Raw genomic sequence first — 22,560 nt, 5'->3', positions numbered from 1 at the left:
CACCATACTCCAATGGTGTGTACGTTACAGCTATCTTTAAGAGAGAGATAAGAGATACGCCCCGGAGAGGCGGTGGCACACCCACCTCCCATAGGATATCCTTCTGCCCCTCCCACCACCTGGCGCCTCCTACCTTGGGGAACTTGATCAGGACTAGAAATGGTTAAAAAAAAAAAAAAAAGGGATGAAATAAGACCAGCCCTTCCCTACTCTCGAGTATAAATACTGCCTAACCAGCAGGTGCTAGTCAGAGTCGCAGAACTCAGCCAAGTGTTCAGTTCTTAAGAGCTCCCCCTCCCGTCTCTCATACTAAGTAAGGTACGTGTTAAGACCGATGTTTGGTTGGTAACTTCTGCTGGAAAAGTTGTCTTCATGTGACTGGAAAAAAAAAAGAGGAAAGAAAAGTGAAGTACGATTATAAGTGTAACTACTAGCAGAAAACAACCTTGTGCATTCTTTTTTTATGTTAGCTGAGACGGCAAGGGTAGCTGGGGCCCTAATCAAGGCCATTCCATTAACGATGTATATATATATATATATATATATATATATATATATATATATATATATATATATATATATATATATATATATATCTCCTAGCCTGAGCAGGTACCCACTGTATTGTTACTAAGTGATATATATATATATATATATATATATATATATATATATATATATATATATATATATATATATATATATATATATATTCAAAAGGTTGAAATAAGCAGCACATAAGCTTGCAGTACGAAGCATTACCGTGAGAAGCATCTGGAGATTTCAACTCGGTACAAGACATGATCTTCACCGTTTTGTGTGCAGGGTGATCTTTCAGTACCAAATAGATATGTATCAGGGCGAACCATTTCAAGAGTTAATGTAAATGACACGCATGTCGTTGTACCCTGCAAGCTCTAAGCTAAAGCTGATGTTTTTATACAGCGTTTCTTACTTCCCATGGAGTAGATCTCCTCTAAGAGGAGAAGGGTTAACATAGCTCGGGGGCGTCTTGACCCGACAGGCTAGCCCGCCCGGCCCGTGCAAGTATCGGAAGACACCACCTGGTTAGGCCTGCCCGGCCGCCGGATAGAACTGGCAGCGGCGTCTCATAGGTTGTGGCGTGCAGAGCACCATACACGGCCCAAAGGTTGTGACGTGCTCTTCTCGCACACTGGTGGCGGCTAACCTATCGGGCACGAGAGGAAGATGATCCCCATCCAGTGTAAACTGGTCCCTCCTCTCCTTGCTCCTGCACCAACCCGGTCTCCAGCCACTCGCTTTCTGTGATATAACACGCTGCCGTCTCCTTTATGACATTCACGGCAATTCAAGACTTGCTGAGCTTGAAGCAATTCTAACTGGTCCTTCTGCCGTAGAAGGTGACTAAGAGGTGTATCGTGACTTTCCAAGACAAGGAATAGTGGAAAGAGCTGAATGAGGATTTTATTTTTCATAAAGCTCAGATATCTGACCCGAAAGTTACCTCGCTAAGGCGGGAAACGTCGAACTTGTCTGAAAGAACATATGCATATATATATATTTTTTTATACATGCTCGCCATTTCCCCCGTAAGAGAGGTAGCCTCAAGAACAGTTGACTAACCCCTTATCCCAGGGATAATATATAGACCAGTTTACCCTTCGAGGAAAAAATCCTCTTTGTGCTCCCTCCTGTGATTCTACTTCTTAAAATGCGATTATACAGGAGAGTAAGATTTTGTTCCCCCTTCCCCCAGCCATCCCAACACGACATCTGCTGTATGTGTGTAAAGATATATAAAACTACACCCACATGATTGTATGACTTACGCATGTAGTACATATGCGTTTAAGGACAAAGTTTACAGGGAATAATGAGAGGTAGGTCATATTTTCATTTTCATGCCGATTTTCATTCTCACATTTCATTCCTTCCCTTCGTTCTTTCGCACCTCTTCCCGCACTCTGTTTATACAATTTCCTCTTTGGGTTCCCAGTGTATGGCATATTTCTCTCCCTAAGATGTAGGAGTCGCATTCTCTCCTTCATGTCCCATGTCCTTAAAGTTCTCCCTTTTTTTCCTTCCACAACTTTCAATCTTCACCTGTGCAACTCTCCCGTCTCCGTTCATTTTCATGTCTATGACATTGATGCCCCACCACCTCGACGTCATTTCCTCCTGCCCATCACCCTCTTAACTCCCTGCCTCTCCGTTTTCTCTCTGCCTTTCACTCCCTAACCTTTTCACCCCCCGTCTTCCAACCCTCCAACTTCACGACGCCCATGCTCATTATCTCCCTGCCGCACATCCCTCTTTCCCATTCCCACTTCATCTTCTCCCTGCCTCTCACCCTCCAACCTCCCTAATCCCTCTTCCTCCCCATACTTTCCCTGTCGCACATCCCTCTTTCCCATTCCCACTTCATCTTCTCCCTGCCTCTCACCCTCCAACCTCCCTAATCCCTCTTCTTCCCCATACTTTCCCTGCCTCTTACCATCCATCTCCCCCACTTCCCTTCTCCCTATCATTTACCTGCTCTCACCCTCTAACATTCCCATTCACTCTTCTAATCCATCTCCGCCCTGCCGTTCACCCTCCAGCCATCTCACCCCCCCCCCCCCCTCTAATCTTCCTGCCCTCTCCCTGCCTCTTACTCATCGCCCCTGCATCGAACTCTACACCCTCTCTCTCCCACCTTCCAGCCCTCCATTGTGTCTATCGCCCGTACTTTCACCCTACCCAACACCAGTCCCCATCCCTCGCCCTCAACCGTATGTCCACCTCCCTCTCATGGTACAACTCCAACGCCCTTCACTCTGCAACCTTGGTTCTCACCTCTTTACCGGGTCTCACACTGCACTCTCCCTCTCCACTTTCCCTGATACGCTCACTCATCTTCAGTATAGATACGCACAGGAAAAAAGAAAAAGCTGAATTCAGCAATTATCACACCGTGAAGCGAAGATTCTGCTAAGGATGAGTTACGTTGAACATCAAGAGGAAGGCAATTAGGGTAATGCATTATAAATGAGTGGCTGGAACATGTAGGGCGGGAGGAACCCTCCTTTCACCATCTGGGACCCTGAAAGTTCCTATACGACTGTCCGGCTGTTGTTGTCAGCTCCGCCCTTCACCGTCCCTGGCTGACTCTTCCTGACCTCCCTCCCACTGCTGCTCTTCTCCCCCACCTCCCGCTAACCTTCCCTCTCCCAGCCCCGCCCCACCAACCGCCTGAGAAGTATCCCACACACCATATCCATAACTGACCCACAGCCACGCTCAGTCCCCGCCGCCTCTTGCCCACCTTCGTACCTTTCAGCTCCTCTCGTCTCCCACAGCTCCATTCACCGTGGCGTAGATTTCACCTCCCCTACAGCCTCTGTCCCTTCCCATCCTTCGTCCTTCCCTTCTACAACGATTATCCCCTGACACTACTAATCCTTTACTTCTTTTTAAACTCAAACTCATCAATATGAAAAGATGATAATCATACGTAAACACGCATCATCTACGATTCAACAACTATTACGGAAACGCCGATATTGTCTAAATCTTAAGACAACGCTGTTATAGAGAGCGATGAATTCTACAGCGTCGCAACCATGGTCGTCGAGCCGTCTCGGGCGTACGGCTTTGTGTGGAGCGGACTCGCAAATCACACGCAGGTCAAGGCGCCTCGTTACGCCTCACGCATCTGTGGATGTTACCTTATTAATTACCACAGGTCTGGGTGCGCTTGCATGCAGGTGATGGCTACCTCATATGGTACACGCGGCCACTTCGTTTTACTCTTTCCCGAGTCTCAAATGATACCCTCTGACGGCATATACTATACAGAAGGTGTAAGTACGGCAAATGTGTGTAACCATACCCTATTCATCCCTACTACTCCCCCCCCCCCCTCCAAACACCTATATTTATCAAGTGTTATAGTTAATGCCTTATGGACCAGGTAAGCATCTCGCGGCTCATCTGGGCGATAAAGTCCTCTCGGGTCAGCCCACAACGCATGGAGAAATTGCACAGAGGGAGCGGCGCGTGATTGGACTTTATTCCCAAATGAGTTGCCGAGACGCGGGGGTTCCAATCACCGCTGTTCTAATCTGTGGAATTTCTCTTTGCAGGATGTGGCGCTTGACGGCGACGCTGCTGCTGGTTGCTCTGGCCTCAGCCGTCCCCCAGTTCAACGTTCCTATACTCAACAACGGTTACCTGCCACCCTCCCCGAGTGACCAAACATGCCAGGTTGCACCCATTACCTCGGTAGTGTATGACACCCGTATCCAGACCTCCACCAGATACCAGACTGTCACCCAGGTCAACACACAGTACCGCACCACCACCGTGGTCAGGCAGCAAGTTATACCAACCACTGTCTTCCGGACTCGCGTCCAGACCCAGGTCCAGTACCAGACTAGTGTAATCCAACGCACTACTGATCGCGTCATTAACCGAGTGGTAACACAAACTGTCCCATCACCACCTCGCCAGGAGACTCGTTATGTTACGTCCACCCGCGTCGTCCCGCAGGTCAGCTACGTCACCCGCACACAAGTACAAACACAGGTAGTACCTGTCGAGGTCACTCGTACACAGGTACAGACTGTCAACCAGCCCGTCACTAACTACCAGACTCAAGTGCGAACACAGACCCGTGTCGTGTCCATCCCCGGCCCTAATGTCGTTCGTACCCGCGTCCAGACCGTCGTTCAAACCTCCATTGTCAGACGTCAGCAGCCTGACAACACGCGTTATGTGACGTCAACACGCGTGCAACAGGTGGTGCGGACCAGCGTTGTTCGTGAACGCGATGTTATCAGGACCAGCGTTGTTCAACGCCAGCAGGTCATCCCCTTCACTTCCGTCAACACCCGTTACGAGAATGCTTTCGTTACACGAGAGCAGGTCGTCACCAGGACCAACGTTGTCACTCAGACACAAGTCCGGACTCAGGTGGTAACTCAGGAAGTCGTTCGCACACAGGTGGTGCCCACCACCATCTACACCACCCGCTACGAGACACGGGTCCAGCCCTTCACTCAGGTCCAGACTGTCGTCCGTACCCAGTATGTAACCCCCGCCCCTGTAACCCGAACCCAGGAACAAACCCGAACCTCCGTGGTGCAAGTACCCGGCCCAGACCGTGTTGTAACCCAGCAGGTGGTACAGACTCAACAGCAGCAAAGGGTTGTCTTCCAGACCATCAACCAGACCCAGCGGGTCACCGTAACAAGAACCGTCACAGAGACCTGTGGATACAACTATGAAGCTCCAGCCATTCCTTTCAATTTCTAAACGACTACTGCATGTGCTTCCACGAGGACAATAGAATACTATATATATGTTATGATACGAGCCAATAAGAGACATCACGTACAAGAGGGCACTATACGAAGCGTTTTCCGTATGTGCAGATATGCTGACTGGAAAAGTGAAGCAATCTGTTACCATCTTACTCACTGAAACTGCTTCTATATTTATGTAAATGAAAATACAGTGTAACATTATTAGCCATCACTTTTATTAGCATTCCTTTACCAAACAGCTAACAGTTACCTTCATCTACAGAAGTAAGTACATGACATTTTTGATGGCATCATTATTTCTGTTGACTGAGATCATATATCACCTCATGAATCTCGCACACCTGTCCTAATCACAGCTCTTTACGCCCCCGCAGGATGCGAGCTGTGGTGCTGTCCCTGTTAGTGGGGTGCGCCCTTGGAGTTGCGGTTGAAAGACCTAGGAGACAACTCTTCGGTAACAGTCTCGACTTGGAGTCTTCCTTATCGTATCTACCACCGAAAGAAGAAGCCAACTGCCAGCCATCTGTGATCTACAGAACACAAGTCCAGTACTCCACCGTCGTCGTTCCATCTACCGTCTACACCACGAATGTTCGGTATGTCACCCAGACCTCCGTCCGCACTCAGCAGGTCTACACCACTGTCTTCTCTGAGGTCGTACGTACCCAGGTGGTGCCCTCTATCCAGTACCAGACAGTCACGGTCACGCGCACCCAGGAGAACACCCGCACACAGGTCATCACTCTCCCGCCTCTGATCAACTACGTAACCCGTACACAAGAGGTAGTCAGAACACAGGTACAGTATGAAACCAGATACGCAACCAGCGTTCTACAGGTACCCACAACTGTCGTGCGAACAGTAGTGTCCACACAGGTAATACCCCAGCAGGTGGTTAGCACCGTCTACCAAACGCAGACGGTCACTAGGACCCAGCAGCTTCCTGGACAGACCCGTACCGTGGACAGAACCCAGTACAGCACCATCTACTCTACCGTCGTCGTACCTGGTCAAGATATCGTGCGTACATCTACCGTAGTTAGGACCAATGTTGTTACCCAGACCATCACACAACCAGGCCAGACCCAGGTCATCACCTCCACCCAGGTGGTTCCCGTCACCACCACTATCTTCTCCCAGGTGGTGCTAACCAACACTCAGACACAATACGTAACGCGCACCCAGGTACAGCAGCAGGTGTCCACTGTCTACCGTACACAGCAGGTGCCACAGTACGTCACCAGGACCGTCACTGTACCTCAGCAGGTGATCAGAACACAAGTCTCAACACGGGTGGTACCCACAACCATCTACAGTCAACAAGTGGTACCATCTGTCATCACCCTGCCTGCCCAGACCCAGTACCGTACAGTCGTCCGTACTGTTGTCAGAACCCAGCAGCTTCCAGGCCAGACCAGAACGCAGTACCAGACAAGAACCGTCTACAACACCAACTACGTCACCTCCACCGTCTACAGCCAGCAGTACAACACCGTCACTGCCACACGCACACTCGAACCTGACTGCAAAACCGGATACAACTACCCAGAACCTTCCAATCCCTTCGTCATCGGTGGTTAGGGGGGATGAAGACGTTCTTAGACGCCAACACGAAAAAGGTGAGGAGACGAAAAAGGCTTACAGAACAGTCGCACCTCTATAATGACTCATAACATAATAACAATGTGAAGGTTACTTCAATCAGAACGAGAAAATGCTTCATGAAGTGCCCCTTGTACGTGTATTTTCCTGTAACTAGAGACAGCACTGATTGACAACTTTACGGTGCATTCTACGACCTTTGTACTATTTAATAAAGCTGTATATGACATCTACTGTCTCTATTGCCAATGTTAAGTATAACAATTGCGACACTGTTTTTCAACAAATGTTCCCTGCATAGCAAGGGTTCAATGCGCATCCTTCAATGGTTCTGTAATAACTTTTAAAAACTGGATCCTGAAGGTGAAGTAATTCATGATCATATAAATACACAATATTTCACTTGAGTTTGGCTACGGCTTCTACAAACTTCTGACGAAAGTATAGAAATTTGATTTAGAAGGAAAGGGAGAGAATGGATGGATTGAAACCGGGATTCCAGAAAATATCTTATGCCGCTAATAAGGTTCTTCGACCAGGAAAAGGATGAAAAAACTCTGACATGATATAACACTGATTTGCCAACTGTCTTTTTCACAGATTCTCCCATCCCGAAAAATACAACACTAACATGGCATATACTCACAAAAATGACTCAACAAGCAACTAAACAACAGCCCTCCCGATTCTAAGTCTTAAATGCCACCTCACTAGATATACACCCATCCAAAACCACACACCCCCAGTCATACACGAGTTACACTTTCTCGTGATCTACACAATCCCCACACTAAATCAACATATCTAAACACTCTTCATGCCTAAGATGCAACTACCATAATGAAGAAACTGACCACCCAGTGCTCAATTGCCCCGCACTCTCCCCAAATAAACACACAGAACATCACTACATTCTGCGATCTGTGGTCCTGTCCAGTGAACGTGGTCGGCTTCCTGAGCGCTGCAAGAACCCCACAAACAACAGAAGGAACTCCTGGAACAGGAAGGTAAGGTGTGTGTGTGTGTGTGTGTGTGTGTGTGTGTGTTATATTATGGTGACAATATACAACATCCTCCCTAGTAACAACGTACATCATCCCCCCCTAGTGACAACATACGTCAGCCCCCTTTATGACATTGTACATATACCTGACAGCTTGGCAAGGGATGTGACCAAATGAGGCCGTCATCGCCTGCTCCTGGCACTACCTCAACCTCCAGGAAACGGCGAACAAGTGAGAAAAAAAATGATAATGTTGTCATTAACATCATTACCATGAATTATAATCTCATGACCCCCTTCCATGCGGAATTCTGCGGCTACGAGGCTGCGTTGACGATAGGATGACGTTAGCGGAAGGCGCTCACACAAATCAAATGTGGACTGCAATTCCAAGAGCAAAACTCGGGGAGAAAAGAATGATGACCACAACCCTAAGAAGACAGACAGTCACAGAGACAAGGAGCATGGAAGAATCATTCCGTGTTTGAGGGCACACAAGACGGGAAATTTTCATAGGGAAAGCTGACCAAATTCCTAAACATCAAAGAGGGTATTAGAGGAAAGATGTAAGGTCATTAAGCAATTCTGATATGTCGTGGAATCCCATGCAACACAGTGAGGTAAGGTTATCATAACACCCTCATCTGAAGCAAAAGTACAGAGGATGAAGACCTTCGACGCGACAGGGATAACGGAGGGAAGGTGGGGTCAGAAAGCAGCGACAGGGATGTGAGGAGGAGGAGGAGGAGGTATCGAAATCCTTCAAAAGTGGGAGGAGCAACGAGGAAGTCCACGGAGATGCAGCTGACAGCAAACATCTTAGAATTATGAATAAAGACGGAAACCGTGTGGAGATTTGCTGAAGGGTGTTGTGCCTGCTCCTCAGGCAGGTCTGGTCTGAAGACGTGAAGTGTTGTTGTCAGGGTCTTGTAGAGATGTTTACTGACGCATCAAATATATGTAATATGTTCTAAAATCAGAGCAAAAAGGAAAGGGGCCTTATGACACGTGCATTGGACTACATCCCTCAGCCTCTCCCACTACAATCAACAGCTGATTTCCACGCGCACAAGCAACTGAAACAAAAATGGATAAAGAGAAAAATAACTATATTGTAATGACATTGATAACATATCCTTTTTGACTACCATGATGGACAAATACACTCACCTTTTCCGTGCGGTATAATGATTTTCTGCTTATAACATTAAGAAGCCTCCAAAAGATCCAAATTAGAAAATATATAACATCTCTAATCAAACTTTGTACAAGTCTGAACAAAAGAAGAAATAGAAATGAAAATGTAATACGTGATTAATGAATAAGATGAAAGACATAAACAACCCAGCCACGACCAGTGACGCAATATTTTCCAAGTAAATCAAATTCAGCTTTGATACGAACGCTCATCCCAAGTCCCACCCAATACAAAGCTACCCAGAGTGAACACTGGCAACTCAAAAGTTACAATGGAATGTGCACTCGGCCTGCCCTTTATGTGTAAAATCAACGCGTCTAACATGACTCAGGAAGAACTTAATAATGACCAGTCCACGTTAAAATCCCTCTCTAAATTCCAAGAAAAAAAGAAATAATTCCAACTTCTCACGAAAGGAAAATATTAGAATATGCTCCCAGGACTTCTACAAAAAAGAAAAAAAATAATAAGCTCTACTTACCATGTATAAAGTTAACTTTGGCATAAAACCTTTATTCCACCTTGGTATAACGTCCATTCTGAACTAAAATTCACCCCATTGGAAATAAACAGCTAATGGTAATGACTTAGTCCTACAAGACCATGAAATAATAAATCTTTGTCTTTTACATCTGAAACTACAACACATGAAATACATTACACTTGTCTATCAGGAACACTAGACTCTACTGTCGCTACTTACCCGTAAGCCGTCATCCATCGCTGAACTGCAATAGAAAGAGAAATTTGAAGTTAACCTCTGAATAAATGAATCCATTACCAGCAGCACTCACACAGGCTGATCAGAATGAGTTACCATCATGCGGAATCAAACCCTCACACCAGAATGAATCACCTCAAAAACAGAATGCACTATCAGATGAACATACTCACTGACATGTTTACGGTTCTTATTTTGCTAAGGGGTTAAAAATAGCAGAAATGAGGCTGCATTATGAAACGGCACACCTAACCATATTTATATTACGAAAAATATATTAACCATGAAAAGATTCGTTGTATTCACGATCATGGCACATCCAACCACACACCATAATGGGAACATTAAGCACCAGCTTTTCAAACAGCTGACGAAGCAAGGAAAACTTCAGCAGTTTTTTCTTTATCTGTTGTGTAACTGAGCTCAATCTGAAACCAAGATTTAGTAAACATAACTTATTCAATCACAAGGTACTTCAATCTGCTTCATAGTCCTCTCTCTCTCTCTCTCTCTCTCTCTCTCTCTCTCTCTCTCTCTCTCTCTCTCTCTCTCTCTCTCTCTCTCTCTCTCTCACTGCCTAACCAAAACTACAACACTAACGTGGATGCAATTCTTACGCGGATGGTTTCACTTTACACACTCCATCCCACCTTCCCTCCCCTCTTGTATTCAGAACTCGCCATGAACATATTCTCCTTGTGCTTCGGAACCGAGCAGCATCTCGGAATTAGAAGCAGTAACTTGGTCAAATTCGAATCAGCAAAACCACAATTTCTACCCTTACCTCTTGCTAAAACCTCTCTAGTTTCCTACCGTTGATTTTCAAAGCACTACACATCATCCCTACAATACTGGGCACATAGATACTGGCATAACCTTACCCTCCTCCACACCTGCTAGGAAACCCCACCATATACGAACATAGAATCTGCTTTCCAAAAGCTGGGGATGTCGTATTAGTGCCCGAATAAATTTTCTGGTGCGCAGCTGTTTCATAACCACAGAAGTCTTACATGACCCAGCATGGAGCAGTGATCGCGTCATCAGGGTGACTCTACTGACATATATCTCTAAGCTGAAGTGGAATCAAAAACCTTCTGCAGTTGTCATCTGTCTTGATATCACCTTCAACCACTCCTTTCGGTTCTCTACGATGCTGCTGCCCTCTCTCTTTTCCACGGCTACTGTTTCGGATAATACAGTGGTTACGTGAGCTTTGTACGAGTGTCCCAGTCGCTAATCATTGGACCTAACGGCTCGCAACTGGCTGCGGCTTCCCTAAGTTTCTGTTTGGAAACCAGGCACACGAGGGTGACCTAATACGTTCCGAATCTAGTGCATTCTTATCTTGAGTTGATGTGACATCTATGAGCTAACCATCTCTCTCTCTCTCTCTCTCTCTCTCTCTCTCTCTCTCTCTCTCTCTCTCTCTCTCTCTCTCTCTCTCTCTCTCTCTCTCAAGAGAGTACAGAAAACAAGAAATGTTACCAGAGATACCTTTCGAGCGACAGACAAATCAAAACTGGTGATGCACCCTTAGATGGTAAGTCGGGAACTCTGGCTCACTACTGAGAAGGTTCTTAAAGAGCTACAAAGCTCTACAACTACCTTAATGATATGAATCATCTTGGTAAAACACCAGTAAATAAAACAAAATAAGTATACCCCTGAAATCTTTCACATAACCAACGAAAACGTTCTAAAGAAAATGAGGGAAAACAACGCTAACAGACCCTTTTCACCTTATATATCAGGCGGAAAGCCATTCTGTTCTGTCCTTGCCCGTGCTTGAGTCTGGGCGTCCCGATCATGCGTTAAAATCCCCTGACTTGAGAGGTTTAGACTCGGACCCAATTAGCAGAACGAACACTGCATACAAAACATACCCGCATGTTTCACTTTTGGAAGTCATGATCGCAAGGTCTTGTATACTGATCGCTACTACATGGTCGTGCACACGTTATCTCAAGACCTGTATATTCGCTACGGACCAAATTTGTATTGCCGATACTTAAAAATATCTGCTTTTTCTTTCATTATCAAGGTCAAGATCGCAAGCCCTAGAGTATCTGAAGACTGAGTCAATGGATGTGGATAAAACTTATACCACAGTCAGTAACCACAATCAATGTCCTACGGTACACGACATTATACTCTGGGGGCTAGGAGTCACAAAAGGTGACACTTATTTGTTAAAAGTCAAAAACGCATATACAGAAGGCATACGTATTCTAAGACATGTTTAATTGCTTATCCTAGAGCCATATAGTATACGTACAGAGATAGCTCATCAACTCATGCTAATACTCAAGACTACAAGACAGTGTATTGAGTGACTGACTGGATAATGATGAAGGATAGCAGCCAGGGAAGTAAGAGGCCTAGAAATAAGTATCTGCAGATAAGAACACACCCACAGATACACGCATATCTCCTTGTATTACCACCAATTAGCCGATGTCCTTGACAAACTTCATTCATAGTCTCCAAGCTGCTCTTCGCAGGGGAACCAACCCGGCCAGAGTGCCTCCCGATGAAGGCTGTGTGATCTATGGAAACGGCTAACCATACATATTGCTATCTTTAGCAGACACATTTTTCTATATATGGCAGTATTGACAATAAACAACCTCAGGCTGACTAGAAGAAAAAAAAAATCATATGATTTCGAAGCTTCTGGTGTCGAGAGTTGGTTGGGTGCTTGCGTGCCACGTTCCCTGGTTGGGTGAGACAGCATCCAACAGGTCACTACGGCCCAAGGCTGACGAAGTCAATGTTGGTTTCTTTCCTTCCACAACCAGACTGTGAGAGCTCTTTAATCTACTTCAGTGTAACCCCTGACCCCTACAATATGTCTTCTTGAGGCAGCCCATCTTCAAAGAGCAATATACTTTTCCCAATCAAACCTGACCGTGAGGTGAGTATCCGTAATCGCTGATAGTATACAAATGAACAAATGAATCATAGATAACTACATATATATATATATATATATATATATATATATATATATATATATATATATATATATATATATATATATATCACGGCTAACACCGCGAGTGAAAAGTCACCTTTAGCTTGGCTGTTTCACTGGGAGTACAGTTTCGTCAAAGGATTTCTCACACTCCAAGGGAGTCCACATTTCCCTGATGCTGGACGCAGCGCACCCTTGGACTCGCAGAATCCTTCTGAAATAGGTCCTGGGTAGCATCAGGACTCAGAAAGAGGTTCCGGGTAATTATATGTATATATAAATGATTTATAAAATGAATGAATTATATATATATATATATATATATATATATATATATATATATATATATATATATATATATATATTTTCCCTGGGGATAGGGGAGAAAGAATACTTCCCACGTATTCCCTGCGTGTCGTATAAGGCGACTAAAAGGGGAGGGAGCGGGGGGCTGGAAATCCTCCCCTCTTTTTTTTTTTTTTTTTTTTTAATTTTCCAAAAGAAGGAACAGAGAATTGGGCCAGGTGAGAGTATTCCCTCAAAGGCCCAGTCCTCTGTTCTTAAAGCTACCTCGCTAATGCGGGAAATGGCGAATAGTACGAAAGAAAGAAAATATATATATATATATATATATATATATATATATATATATATATATATGTATATATATATATATATATATATATATATATATATATATATATATATATATATAAAACATACAAACCTCCAACAGCCAGGATCGAACCTGGGACCCCTTGTGCAAGAGGCAGGCATGCTAACCGCTAGGCTAAGGGACTGTATAATAGGAAACAACTATTCGAAATACTAAGTACTCGAATATCCTTCGTCTCACAATGGTGAGCAACGGGGTCTATCGGTTGTTTCCGAACAGAACACATAGCCAGCTGATAGCGTTTTACCGAACCTAACTGTACAACGCGGAGTTATATGAATACGAATAAAGTGTATATGAACGCGCACCTTCATAGAACATACAAACCTCCAACGCTATCACCTGGCTATGCGTTCTGTTCGGAAACAACCGATAGACCCCGTTGCTCACCATTGTGAGACGAAGGGTATTCGAGTACTTAGTATTTCGAATAGTTGTTTCCTATTATATAGTCCCTTAGCCTAGCGGTTAGCATGCCTGCCTCTTGCACAAGGGGTCCCAGGTTCGATCCTGGCTGTTGGAGGTTTGTATGTTCTATGAAGGTGCGCGTTCATATACACTTTATTCGTATATATATATATATATATATATATATATATATATACATATTCCGATGAGTCCACGGGGAAAATGAAACACGATAAGTTCCCAAGTGCACTTTCGTGTCATATTAACATCATCAAGGGAGACACAAGAGAGAAATATAACAGTCAGTTGATATACAACGAAGAGATGTAGCTAGAACGCCATTTGATAAACATGATTGTCGAAGACAGACAACGAGCATATCATAAATTTATGATGTGGACAAGAAGGTGAATTGTTTACAAATTTTATTAACCAAAAGGTTATCCAATTTGTATAGATCTTCACTAATATTAAGGTTATAATAAGGTTATGTATATACGTGTATGTATATACATAAGTGTGTGGGTGGGTTGGCCATTCTTTCGTCTGTTTCTTTGCGCTACCTCGCTAACGCGGGAGACAGAGACAAAATATAATAAATAAAATGTAAATAATACTTTGTGTATTTAATAATAGAAGATTCAATAATATTTCTCGTGGTAATGGAGTTAGAGTAAATAAGATTACTCCAGTCAATAGTATATTCATAGTTTTTAACGTGATTAAACAAGGCATTTGATTGTTGTCCTGTTCTTACACTATATCTATATTGCTTAAGTCTAACAGAAAGATCCTTACCAGTCTGCCTAACATAACAACAATTTCTACATGGCACTTTATAGGTGCATCCAGGAGAAATATTATTGAACCTTCTATCATTAGATACACATAGAATTATAACCTTAGAATCAGTGAAGGTCTATACAAATTGGATAACTTTAATGTTAATAAAATCTTTAAACAATTCACCTTCTTGTCCACATCATAAGTTTATGATATGCTCGTTGCCTGTCTTGGACAATCACGTTTACCAAATGGCGTCCTAGCTACGTCTCTTCGTTGCATATCAACTGGTTTATATTTCTCTCTTGTGTCTCCCCTGATGATGTGATTATTACACGAAAGTGCACTGGGGAACTTACCGTGTTTCATTTTCCCCGTGGACTCATAGGAATAGACTTGATCACGCGCAAAAAATTGTGATCATTTCCAATATATATATATATATATATATATATATATATATATATATATATATATATATATATATATATATATATATATATATATACATATATATATATATATATATATATATATATATATATATATATATATATATATATATATATATATATATATATATACATGTATATGCATATATAATGTTATGGACATCCTTTTCTTTCGTACAAAAGAAATCGTAATCTCACAACCAATCACGAGAGCCTGGCTGGGATTTCACTGACCAAGAATTCCACCGACAAACCCCCTCCTTCGTCGAGATGACGCCTGTCACATCCACCACGGTCGCTCCCTGCACGTGAGGGGGCAGCCATGCGGGAACCTCGTGTCGTAACACTGGACGACCTGTTCACACACCCAGTGTATCCAGATTAGATGGCTATATATACATTCTTTTTTTCTACACACGTCACTTGTTCCTCGATCCTCACGATGGGCAAAATCTTTGATCATAGATGAAGACTTTTCGTGTCGATTCATATTTATCAAACGCGAGATTTCTCCTCTCCCTGTAAACACAGGACACGACCGTTCTCTCTCTCTCTCTCTCTCTCTCTCTCTCTCTCTCTCTCTCTCTCTCTCTCTCTCTCTCTCTCTCTCTCTCTCTCTACACTACACTACGCGATGCCTTCCCTGCCGTAAGTCTCGGCGTTTAAAAGCAGTGATTTTGAATGACAGGTGTGACAACAAAGTTCTGCTCATACTCCTGCGTCTCACACGTGAATAATCTCTCAATTTATGGCGTCGTCCACATAAACTCTTCAGAAGCATAAAGAATGTAATTGTGAACAAGACTCTTTCTTTTATACACAACACATAAATCAAGCAAACCCCTAAGGTCAAAAGATACATATAGATTATATATATATATATATATATATATATATATATATATATATATATATATATATATATATATATATATATATATATATATCGCTACCTCGCTAACGCGTGAAATGGCGAATAGTTTGAAAGAAAAGATATATATATATATATATATATATATATATATATATATATATATATATATATATATATATATATATATATATACACACATCATTCCTGAGGATAAGGCATAAGGCTGGAACTCCTCCTCTCCTGTTCGAATTTTCCAAAAGAAGGAAAAGAGAAGGGAGCCAAGTGAAGATTTTTCCCTCTAAAGCTTGAATCTGTTTCTGAATCTACCTCACTAACGCGAAAAAATGACGAATATGCATATGTGTGTGTGTGTGTGTGTGTGTGTCATGCATTTCAAAATATGAATGAGAGACCACAAACAAAAAAAAAAAAAGGAAAAATGCTGTGATTACTGTCCTTCGGCACTGGACGTTGTCGCCAGAACCATGACAAAAATCTCTCAGCCAGGTCACCTCCTCCCCTCCACACACACACCCCCCCTTCATCACCAGTGACACCCCAGCATCTCACCCCTGACTGGCAGAGCCCCAACCCCCCCCACCTGCAACACCGCCCCCCTCGCCCTCGCTACACTACGGTATATATGCTCTTGTACCAGAACGTTTGCAACACTCTGGCTGTACTGCTCCCAGCGTACAGTTCTCACTGTCGCTTCTATATTCTCGATCGAAAGGTAGGTGTGTCTACCTGCTCAAGTGCGACTCCGGTAACGAGGTTTCTATACGTGGTGTGTACTGCCCGGCCGGCCACCGCGCCTGCAAAGTGACAAGTGCGATGGAACCGCTTTGACCTATCGTGATGAATGTGAATAAAACTGCTTTGAATTAGAACTTTTCCTTGGTGGTACATGGGCGTTATGAAGTCCATTACGAGTACATGTTCTTATGCTAGTGAAGGGAGCCATAGAAAAAAAAAGAAAGAACTAATGTTGATCATATGCAAACAAGGGAGATGAAAAAAAAAGGAGGATGAAATTATATGGACTAATCTGTAATTACCAGTTCGTCATTACCATAGAAAACCATATAGTGTTATTCAAATTCTACTGAAGTGTGTGTATGTGTATGTGTGTGTGAGCGTGTGTGTGTGTGTGTGTGTGTGTGTGTGTGTGTGTAAAGATTCGCCTGGTCCAGCTTGGCCCGGTTTCTTGCTAATAACAGACCTTGCACAACCTTCCCACTATCCTCGCACATCCTTCCCAATAACAGACCTTGCACAACCTTCCCACTATCCTCGCACATCCTTCCCAATATGTCCGTCAAATGATGAAGTGCATTATACCAATAGCCCAAGACCTTTCGCGCCATCCGAGTCCCTCAGACTCTCCCCAACTAACTTGTAGTTCCAGGTCGTCCTGGCAGTTCAAGATCACACAATCTACCCATCCATCTCTTCTGTCTGAGGCGGAGCTCACTCTACCACAGGTGTCTCACAGATTCGTTAAGCATCACTTCTATTCCATGAACTCATTTTGCACCTCACGTAAACATGCAGTTTCCTCGACCATCTTTCTTGAAAATCGGCATGATGCTCTTCCACTCGTGACACTATTCAACCTTCCAACGAAGTCCTTCTTTTGACCATTTCAAACACCTTATCAGGTGTTTCTACACATTCCTTGGGTACATATGGAGATATTTCAACTGAGTCAAACGCTTGAATGGGATCAAAAACCTTCGCTAGCCTACCCATGTCTTCTCTAACAATTTCCATATTTTGCAAGTCTTCCTCGCTATCCCATCCCATATGGAGTGGGGTTACAGTGTCTTCCACGGTGAATATCCCTGAAATTATCATTCGTCTCCTAGCAACATTTTCTCATCTCCAGCATCCTTTCCCCTGTGAATGCCTCTGCCTGATTATCGCCTGTCTAGGTGAGTTTATTCCGGCTAAATCTATGGAATATCTTAGGCTTCCCATTTGCCTTGTCCATTTTTTTTTCTTCAAAATCTTCCTTGTCTTCTCTCTCTCTCTCTCTCTCTCTCTCTCTCTCTCTCTCTCTCTCTCTCTCTCTCTCTCTCTCTCTCTCTCTCTCTCATACCTTTCCAGTGATACCTGTCATTCTACACCGCACTGTACATTATCTTATTCTCTCATTTTTCGACGTCTTTTACCGAACTTTATTATTCTCTTTTCTAATGGTTTGCAGTTTCCCAGAACCTGCTATAACAGTGCTCTACATTCTGACTATGGAATTCCACTTTCCATTTCATGTTCCCAAAGAAGCTACTTCGTTACATCTGTGTAGTTTCCACAACACCATAGGCTCAAGAAGTCCGGCGTCACGTCTTGTCTTTCCATTTCCTCAATGACCACATAAGGATAAGAACTCGTACTCACTGTATCAGCCCCTGACTCTACTGTGCACAACACCATTATGAACAGAAATCCTCTTAAAAACATTCTAAAGAACTGTTTCTCGATGACCTTTTATCTCCCATGTGATTCCAAGTATTCACGTCCCATTTCTCTATAGATCAAATTCTCCATCATCAGAAACTTACCAACTCTAAGGCGTGCGAGTCTCGCTCGCTGCCCCCCCCCCCCCTCCACCATTCCCAAAATACCTTTCATCCAATGTCCTTCTAGATGATCGAGAGACAATATCAAACCCAAGATCCTTTTCCCTGCCTAGCTCCACTGCCGTTCATATCATCAGCCTGGCACAGGACTTATGATGACAATCCTCCATGCTTTAAGTCTCTCGGTATGAAAGTTATTACAACATTCTCTCAGATCCTCAATCGTACGCAGCTCACCCACGTGTCTTCAGAATGTTCACGGCCAAACTCAGAACCAGAATTAATTTAATTTAATCATGATCTCAGAACGTAATTGGGATTGTTTCATCGACACATGGCTCAGTTGCCTATTAGCAACAGGGAGCACTTTTTTCTAATTTACTCTCGTAAGCCTCTCTATTTACCCCTTATTATTATTTTCAAGGGCCCTTGTAGAATTTCTTCACTCCCTCTACTTGTATCATGGGTTTGATGAAGCTGTAGTTCCTCCATTCTTTAACGAAAACAGGGGTTGGTCGCACGTGTTCTTGCTGTCTGTGCGTTTATGTGTGTAAATACTAAACAGATGAGAAAGCATTGGAGAAGCCTGTAATTTTACGAATGGAATGTGAAAACAGTAGCCTACACACACACACCACAGATATATACTGACTTTTCAGCATGAACTACCTTCCTTTCATGAATGAAACGGAACTAAGGTTTCTCTGAAATCAACTCTAACCAGGTAAGCATCTCGCGGCTCATCTGGGCGATAAAGTCCTCTCGGGTCAGCCCACAACGCATGGAGAAATTGCACAGAGGGAGCGGCGCGTGATTGGACTTTATTCCCAAATGAGTTGCCGAGACGCGGGGGTTCCAATCACCGCTGTTCTAATCTGTGGAATTTCTCTTTGCAGGATGTGGCGCTTGACGGCGACGCTGCTGGTGGTGGCTCTGGCCTCAGCCTCAGCCTCTTCCCAGAGAGGATACTACTTACCACCAAGACCTAACAATGCCGCTTGTCCAGTCATTAATTCCATCATATATGACAACCGCGTGCAGACATCCATAGACGTTCGGACGGTCAACCAATTAAACACACGGTTCATCACCACTACCGTGTTCACACGGCAGGTTGTACCAACCACATTCTTCCGGACCCGTGTCCAAACGCAAGTCCAGCTCCAGACCAGTGTTATCCAACAGGCAACCACCATAATCAACGACAAAGTGGTGACACAGACTATCCCAGGCCAGCCTACTCTACAGACTGTCTTAGTTACATCCACTCGCGTCGTGCCACAAGTCACCTTCGTCACCCAGACTCAAGTCGAGACACAGGTGGTGCCTGTGGTAGTCACTCGCACTCAGACCCAGACCACAAGCCAGCCCGTTACGAACTTCATCACTCAGACCAAACAGGAGACCCGTGTCGTGACCGTCACTGGCCCCGATGTGGTGCGCACCCGCGTCCAGACAGTCGTTCTGACTTCCATCATCAGACGTCAGGAACAAGGGAACACCATCACCGTGACGTCTACAGTTGTGGAGGAGATTACGCAGACAACTGTCGTTCAAGGTCCGGATGTACTCAGTACCAGCGTTGTACAACGCCAACAGATCATCCCCGTCACCTCGGTTAGCACCCGCATCGACACCACGACGGTTACTAGCGAGGAGGTGGTCACGAGCACCACCCTCGTCACTGAGACCGAGATTCAAACCCAGTTCATTACCCAGGAGGTCGTGCAGACACAGGTGGTCACCGACACCGTTGTCACCACGGTATTCCAGACCCAGGTTCAGTCAACCACTCAGGTGCAGACCGTGGTCAACACTCAGTTCGCAACGCCCTCCCCTGTAGTACAAACCCAGGAGAAGACCCGAACTTCTGTGGTACAAACATCCGGCCAGGGCGGTGTGGTGACACAGCAGGTGGTACAGACTCAGCAACGACAACATACAATCTTCCAGACTGTCAATAACGTCAGACAGGTTGCTGTCACACTCACTGTTACAGGTCTCTGTGGCCAATCTGGGGGTTACGACTACAACCCCCCAGCTAATCCATTCAGGCACGGAAAATAAGCTGACGACTCCAAAAAAACAAACGAAGGACGACTTGAAAGCAATAGTAAAGTCTGCCAGCATGTAACACTATTATGGGGGGAACAATGTAAAGCAAAATATAACAACATTACTTCCAGGAAATGCAGTATCGAAAACATTTACCTAATTTCAAGGACTTCTGTATTTATGTATATTAAACAATGTTTACATAATATTATCATTCAGTTATATGATTACCTTCAATGGCCTTAAAGCAGCAACACTGCTGATGTTAAGGGTAAGTACGTGGAAATTCTCATTTCTCACTTGAAATATGTGAGTTTTCCTTTATTTCTTGACAACCTTTGGCTTCATTCTCTATTGTTTATATTCTGGACAGGATGCGGGCGGTCTTCTTACCCTTGCTGCTGTGCTGCGCCCTGAGTGGTTCTGCTGAGAGGGCCCCTCGTCAACTATTTGGCAACCGCATCGATCTACAGTCCTCCATATCATACCTGCCGCCGAAGAACCACGTAACATGTCACCCGTCAGTGGTGTACAGAACACGAGTTCAGTACTCCACAGTGGTCATTCCTTCCACCATCTTCAATAACGACGTGCATTATGTCACCCAGACCAACGTCCAGAAGCACCAGGTTTTCACCACTGTCTTCTCCGAGGTCGTAAGTACCCGGGTGGTGTCCTCCATCCAGTTCCAGACAGTCACGGTCACCCGGACTCAGGAGAACACCCAAACAGAGGTGGTCACTCTCCCGGGGGAGGTGAGTGTCATCACACAGACCCAAGAAGTCTTGAGTACTCAGATGCAGACGCAAACCCAGTTTGTGACCCAAACACAGCAGGTAACTACAACTATCACCAGAAACGTTGTTTCGACAGTCACCGTGACTCAGTTGGTGTCCAGTACCATCTTTAACACGGAGACGGTGACCAGCACTCAGCAAGTTCCGGGTCAGACACGCACCGTGCAGAGCACCGTCCTTAGTACCGTATTTTCCACCATTGTAATACCGGGCCTGGACGTCGTGCGTACAGAGACCGTCGTAAGGACAAACGTCGTCACTCAGACCAACACAGACCCAGGCCAGACACAGGTCATCACCTCCACACAGGTGGTTCCCGTCACCACCACCATATCCTCCCTGGAGGTGATCACCAGCACGCAGACAGTGTCCGAAACACGAACCCAAGTGGAGGAGGAGGTATCCACGGTCTCCAGCACTCAGCAGGTGACAACGGTCACCACAAGGACCGAGACCGTATCGCAACAAGTGGTGAGCACCGAAGTAGCAACGCAGGTGGTGACCACAACAATCCTCAGCCAAACCGTGGTGACATCTGTGGTAAACCTTCCCGCCCAGACCCAAGTCACCACGGTCTACCGCACCGTCGTGCGAACCCAACAGCTTCCCGGCCAGACCAGAACGATATTCCAGACGAGAATTGTTCACAGCACCAACTACGTGACCTCGACTGTGTTCAACCATCAACATCACACCCTGGCGACCACGCGTACCATACGGCCCTACTGCAACACAGGCTACGGTTACCGACGACCCTCAACAGGCTTTAACCATTACGGTCGTTGAGATGCAACCAGAGGTTAGCGAAGTCCCAGGAACCGTCCATCCGCTGGGGCAGAGCCTAGAATGATGGTCATAGCAATCTAATCGTGTAAATAACTTGCCTCAAAGAAAATACTCTGAAACTGAAGCTCTGAAAATGCTTTACATTGTGATCCTTCAGCAGTGAAGTGGCAATCCCTTCACTTATCAGTGTGTATAAACTGTTGCCTGCAATACTTACTGTCTCTGTATTTAAAGCGTAACGCCACTGTATCCGTTTCAGTTCCCTCAAATTACTCATGTAACAAGTACACATTACCTATCAAATTTGCATTCTACAGAGAAATACATTAAAACTATATGAAAGGAGATTACTAATCGA

The 22,560-nt window shown here is 44.6% G+C and overlaps 3 protein-coding genes across 4 annotated transcripts; all 3 read left to right on the top strand.

Moving 5' to 3' along the window:
• Positions 1-230: 230 nt before the first annotated feature.
• LOC139752729 (uncharacterized) lies at positions 231-7,119 on the top strand. 2 transcript variants are annotated; one of them, XM_071668573.1, is made up of 2 exons: positions 231-318; positions 5,663-7,119. In XM_071668573.1, the coding sequence occupies exon 2, from the start codon at positions 5,664-5,666 to the stop codon at positions 6,867-6,869; it is 1,206 nt and encodes a 401-aa protein (XP_071524674.1). In that variant the 5' UTR covers positions 231-318; position 5,663; the 3' UTR covers positions 6,870-7,119. The 2 variants fall into 2 exon arrangements, with proteins under 2 accessions (XP_071524674.1, XP_071524675.1); XM_071668574.1 differs by lacking the exon at positions 5,663-7,119 and adding an exon at positions 4,107-5,492 and having other exon boundaries at positions 234-318.
• Positions 7,120-16,655: 9,536 nt separating this feature from the next.
• LOC139752592 (uncharacterized) lies at positions 16,656-20,783 on the top strand. The gene is made up of 2 exons (XM_071668347.1): positions 16,656-16,715; positions 19,461-20,783. Exon 2 carries the CDS (start codon positions 19,462-19,464, stop codon positions 20,629-20,631), a length of 1,170 nt encoding a protein of 389 aa, XP_071524448.1. The 5' UTR covers positions 16,656-16,715; position 19,461; the 3' UTR covers positions 20,632-20,783.
• Positions 20,784-20,993: 210 nt separating this feature from the next.
• On the top strand, positions 20,994-22,431 carry LOC139752591 (uncharacterized). Its single transcript, XM_071668345.1, has one exon. It carries the CDS (start codon positions 20,994-20,996, stop codon positions 22,200-22,202), a length of 1,209 nt encoding a protein of 402 aa, XP_071524446.1. The 3' UTR covers positions 22,203-22,431.
• The last annotated feature ends 129 nt before the right edge of the window (positions 22,432-22,560 follow it).

This window comes from Panulirus ornatus, chromosome 13 (assembly GCF_036320965.1).
Source record: "Panulirus ornatus isolate Po-2019 chromosome 13, ASM3632096v1, whole genome shotgun sequence".
In the NCBI taxonomy this organism is placed as follows: Eukaryota; Metazoa; Arthropoda; class Malacostraca; order Decapoda; family Palinuridae; genus Panulirus; species Panulirus ornatus.
Note: the sequence above shows the minus strand (reverse complement) of the source record. Positions and strands in the feature narration are given on the sequence as shown.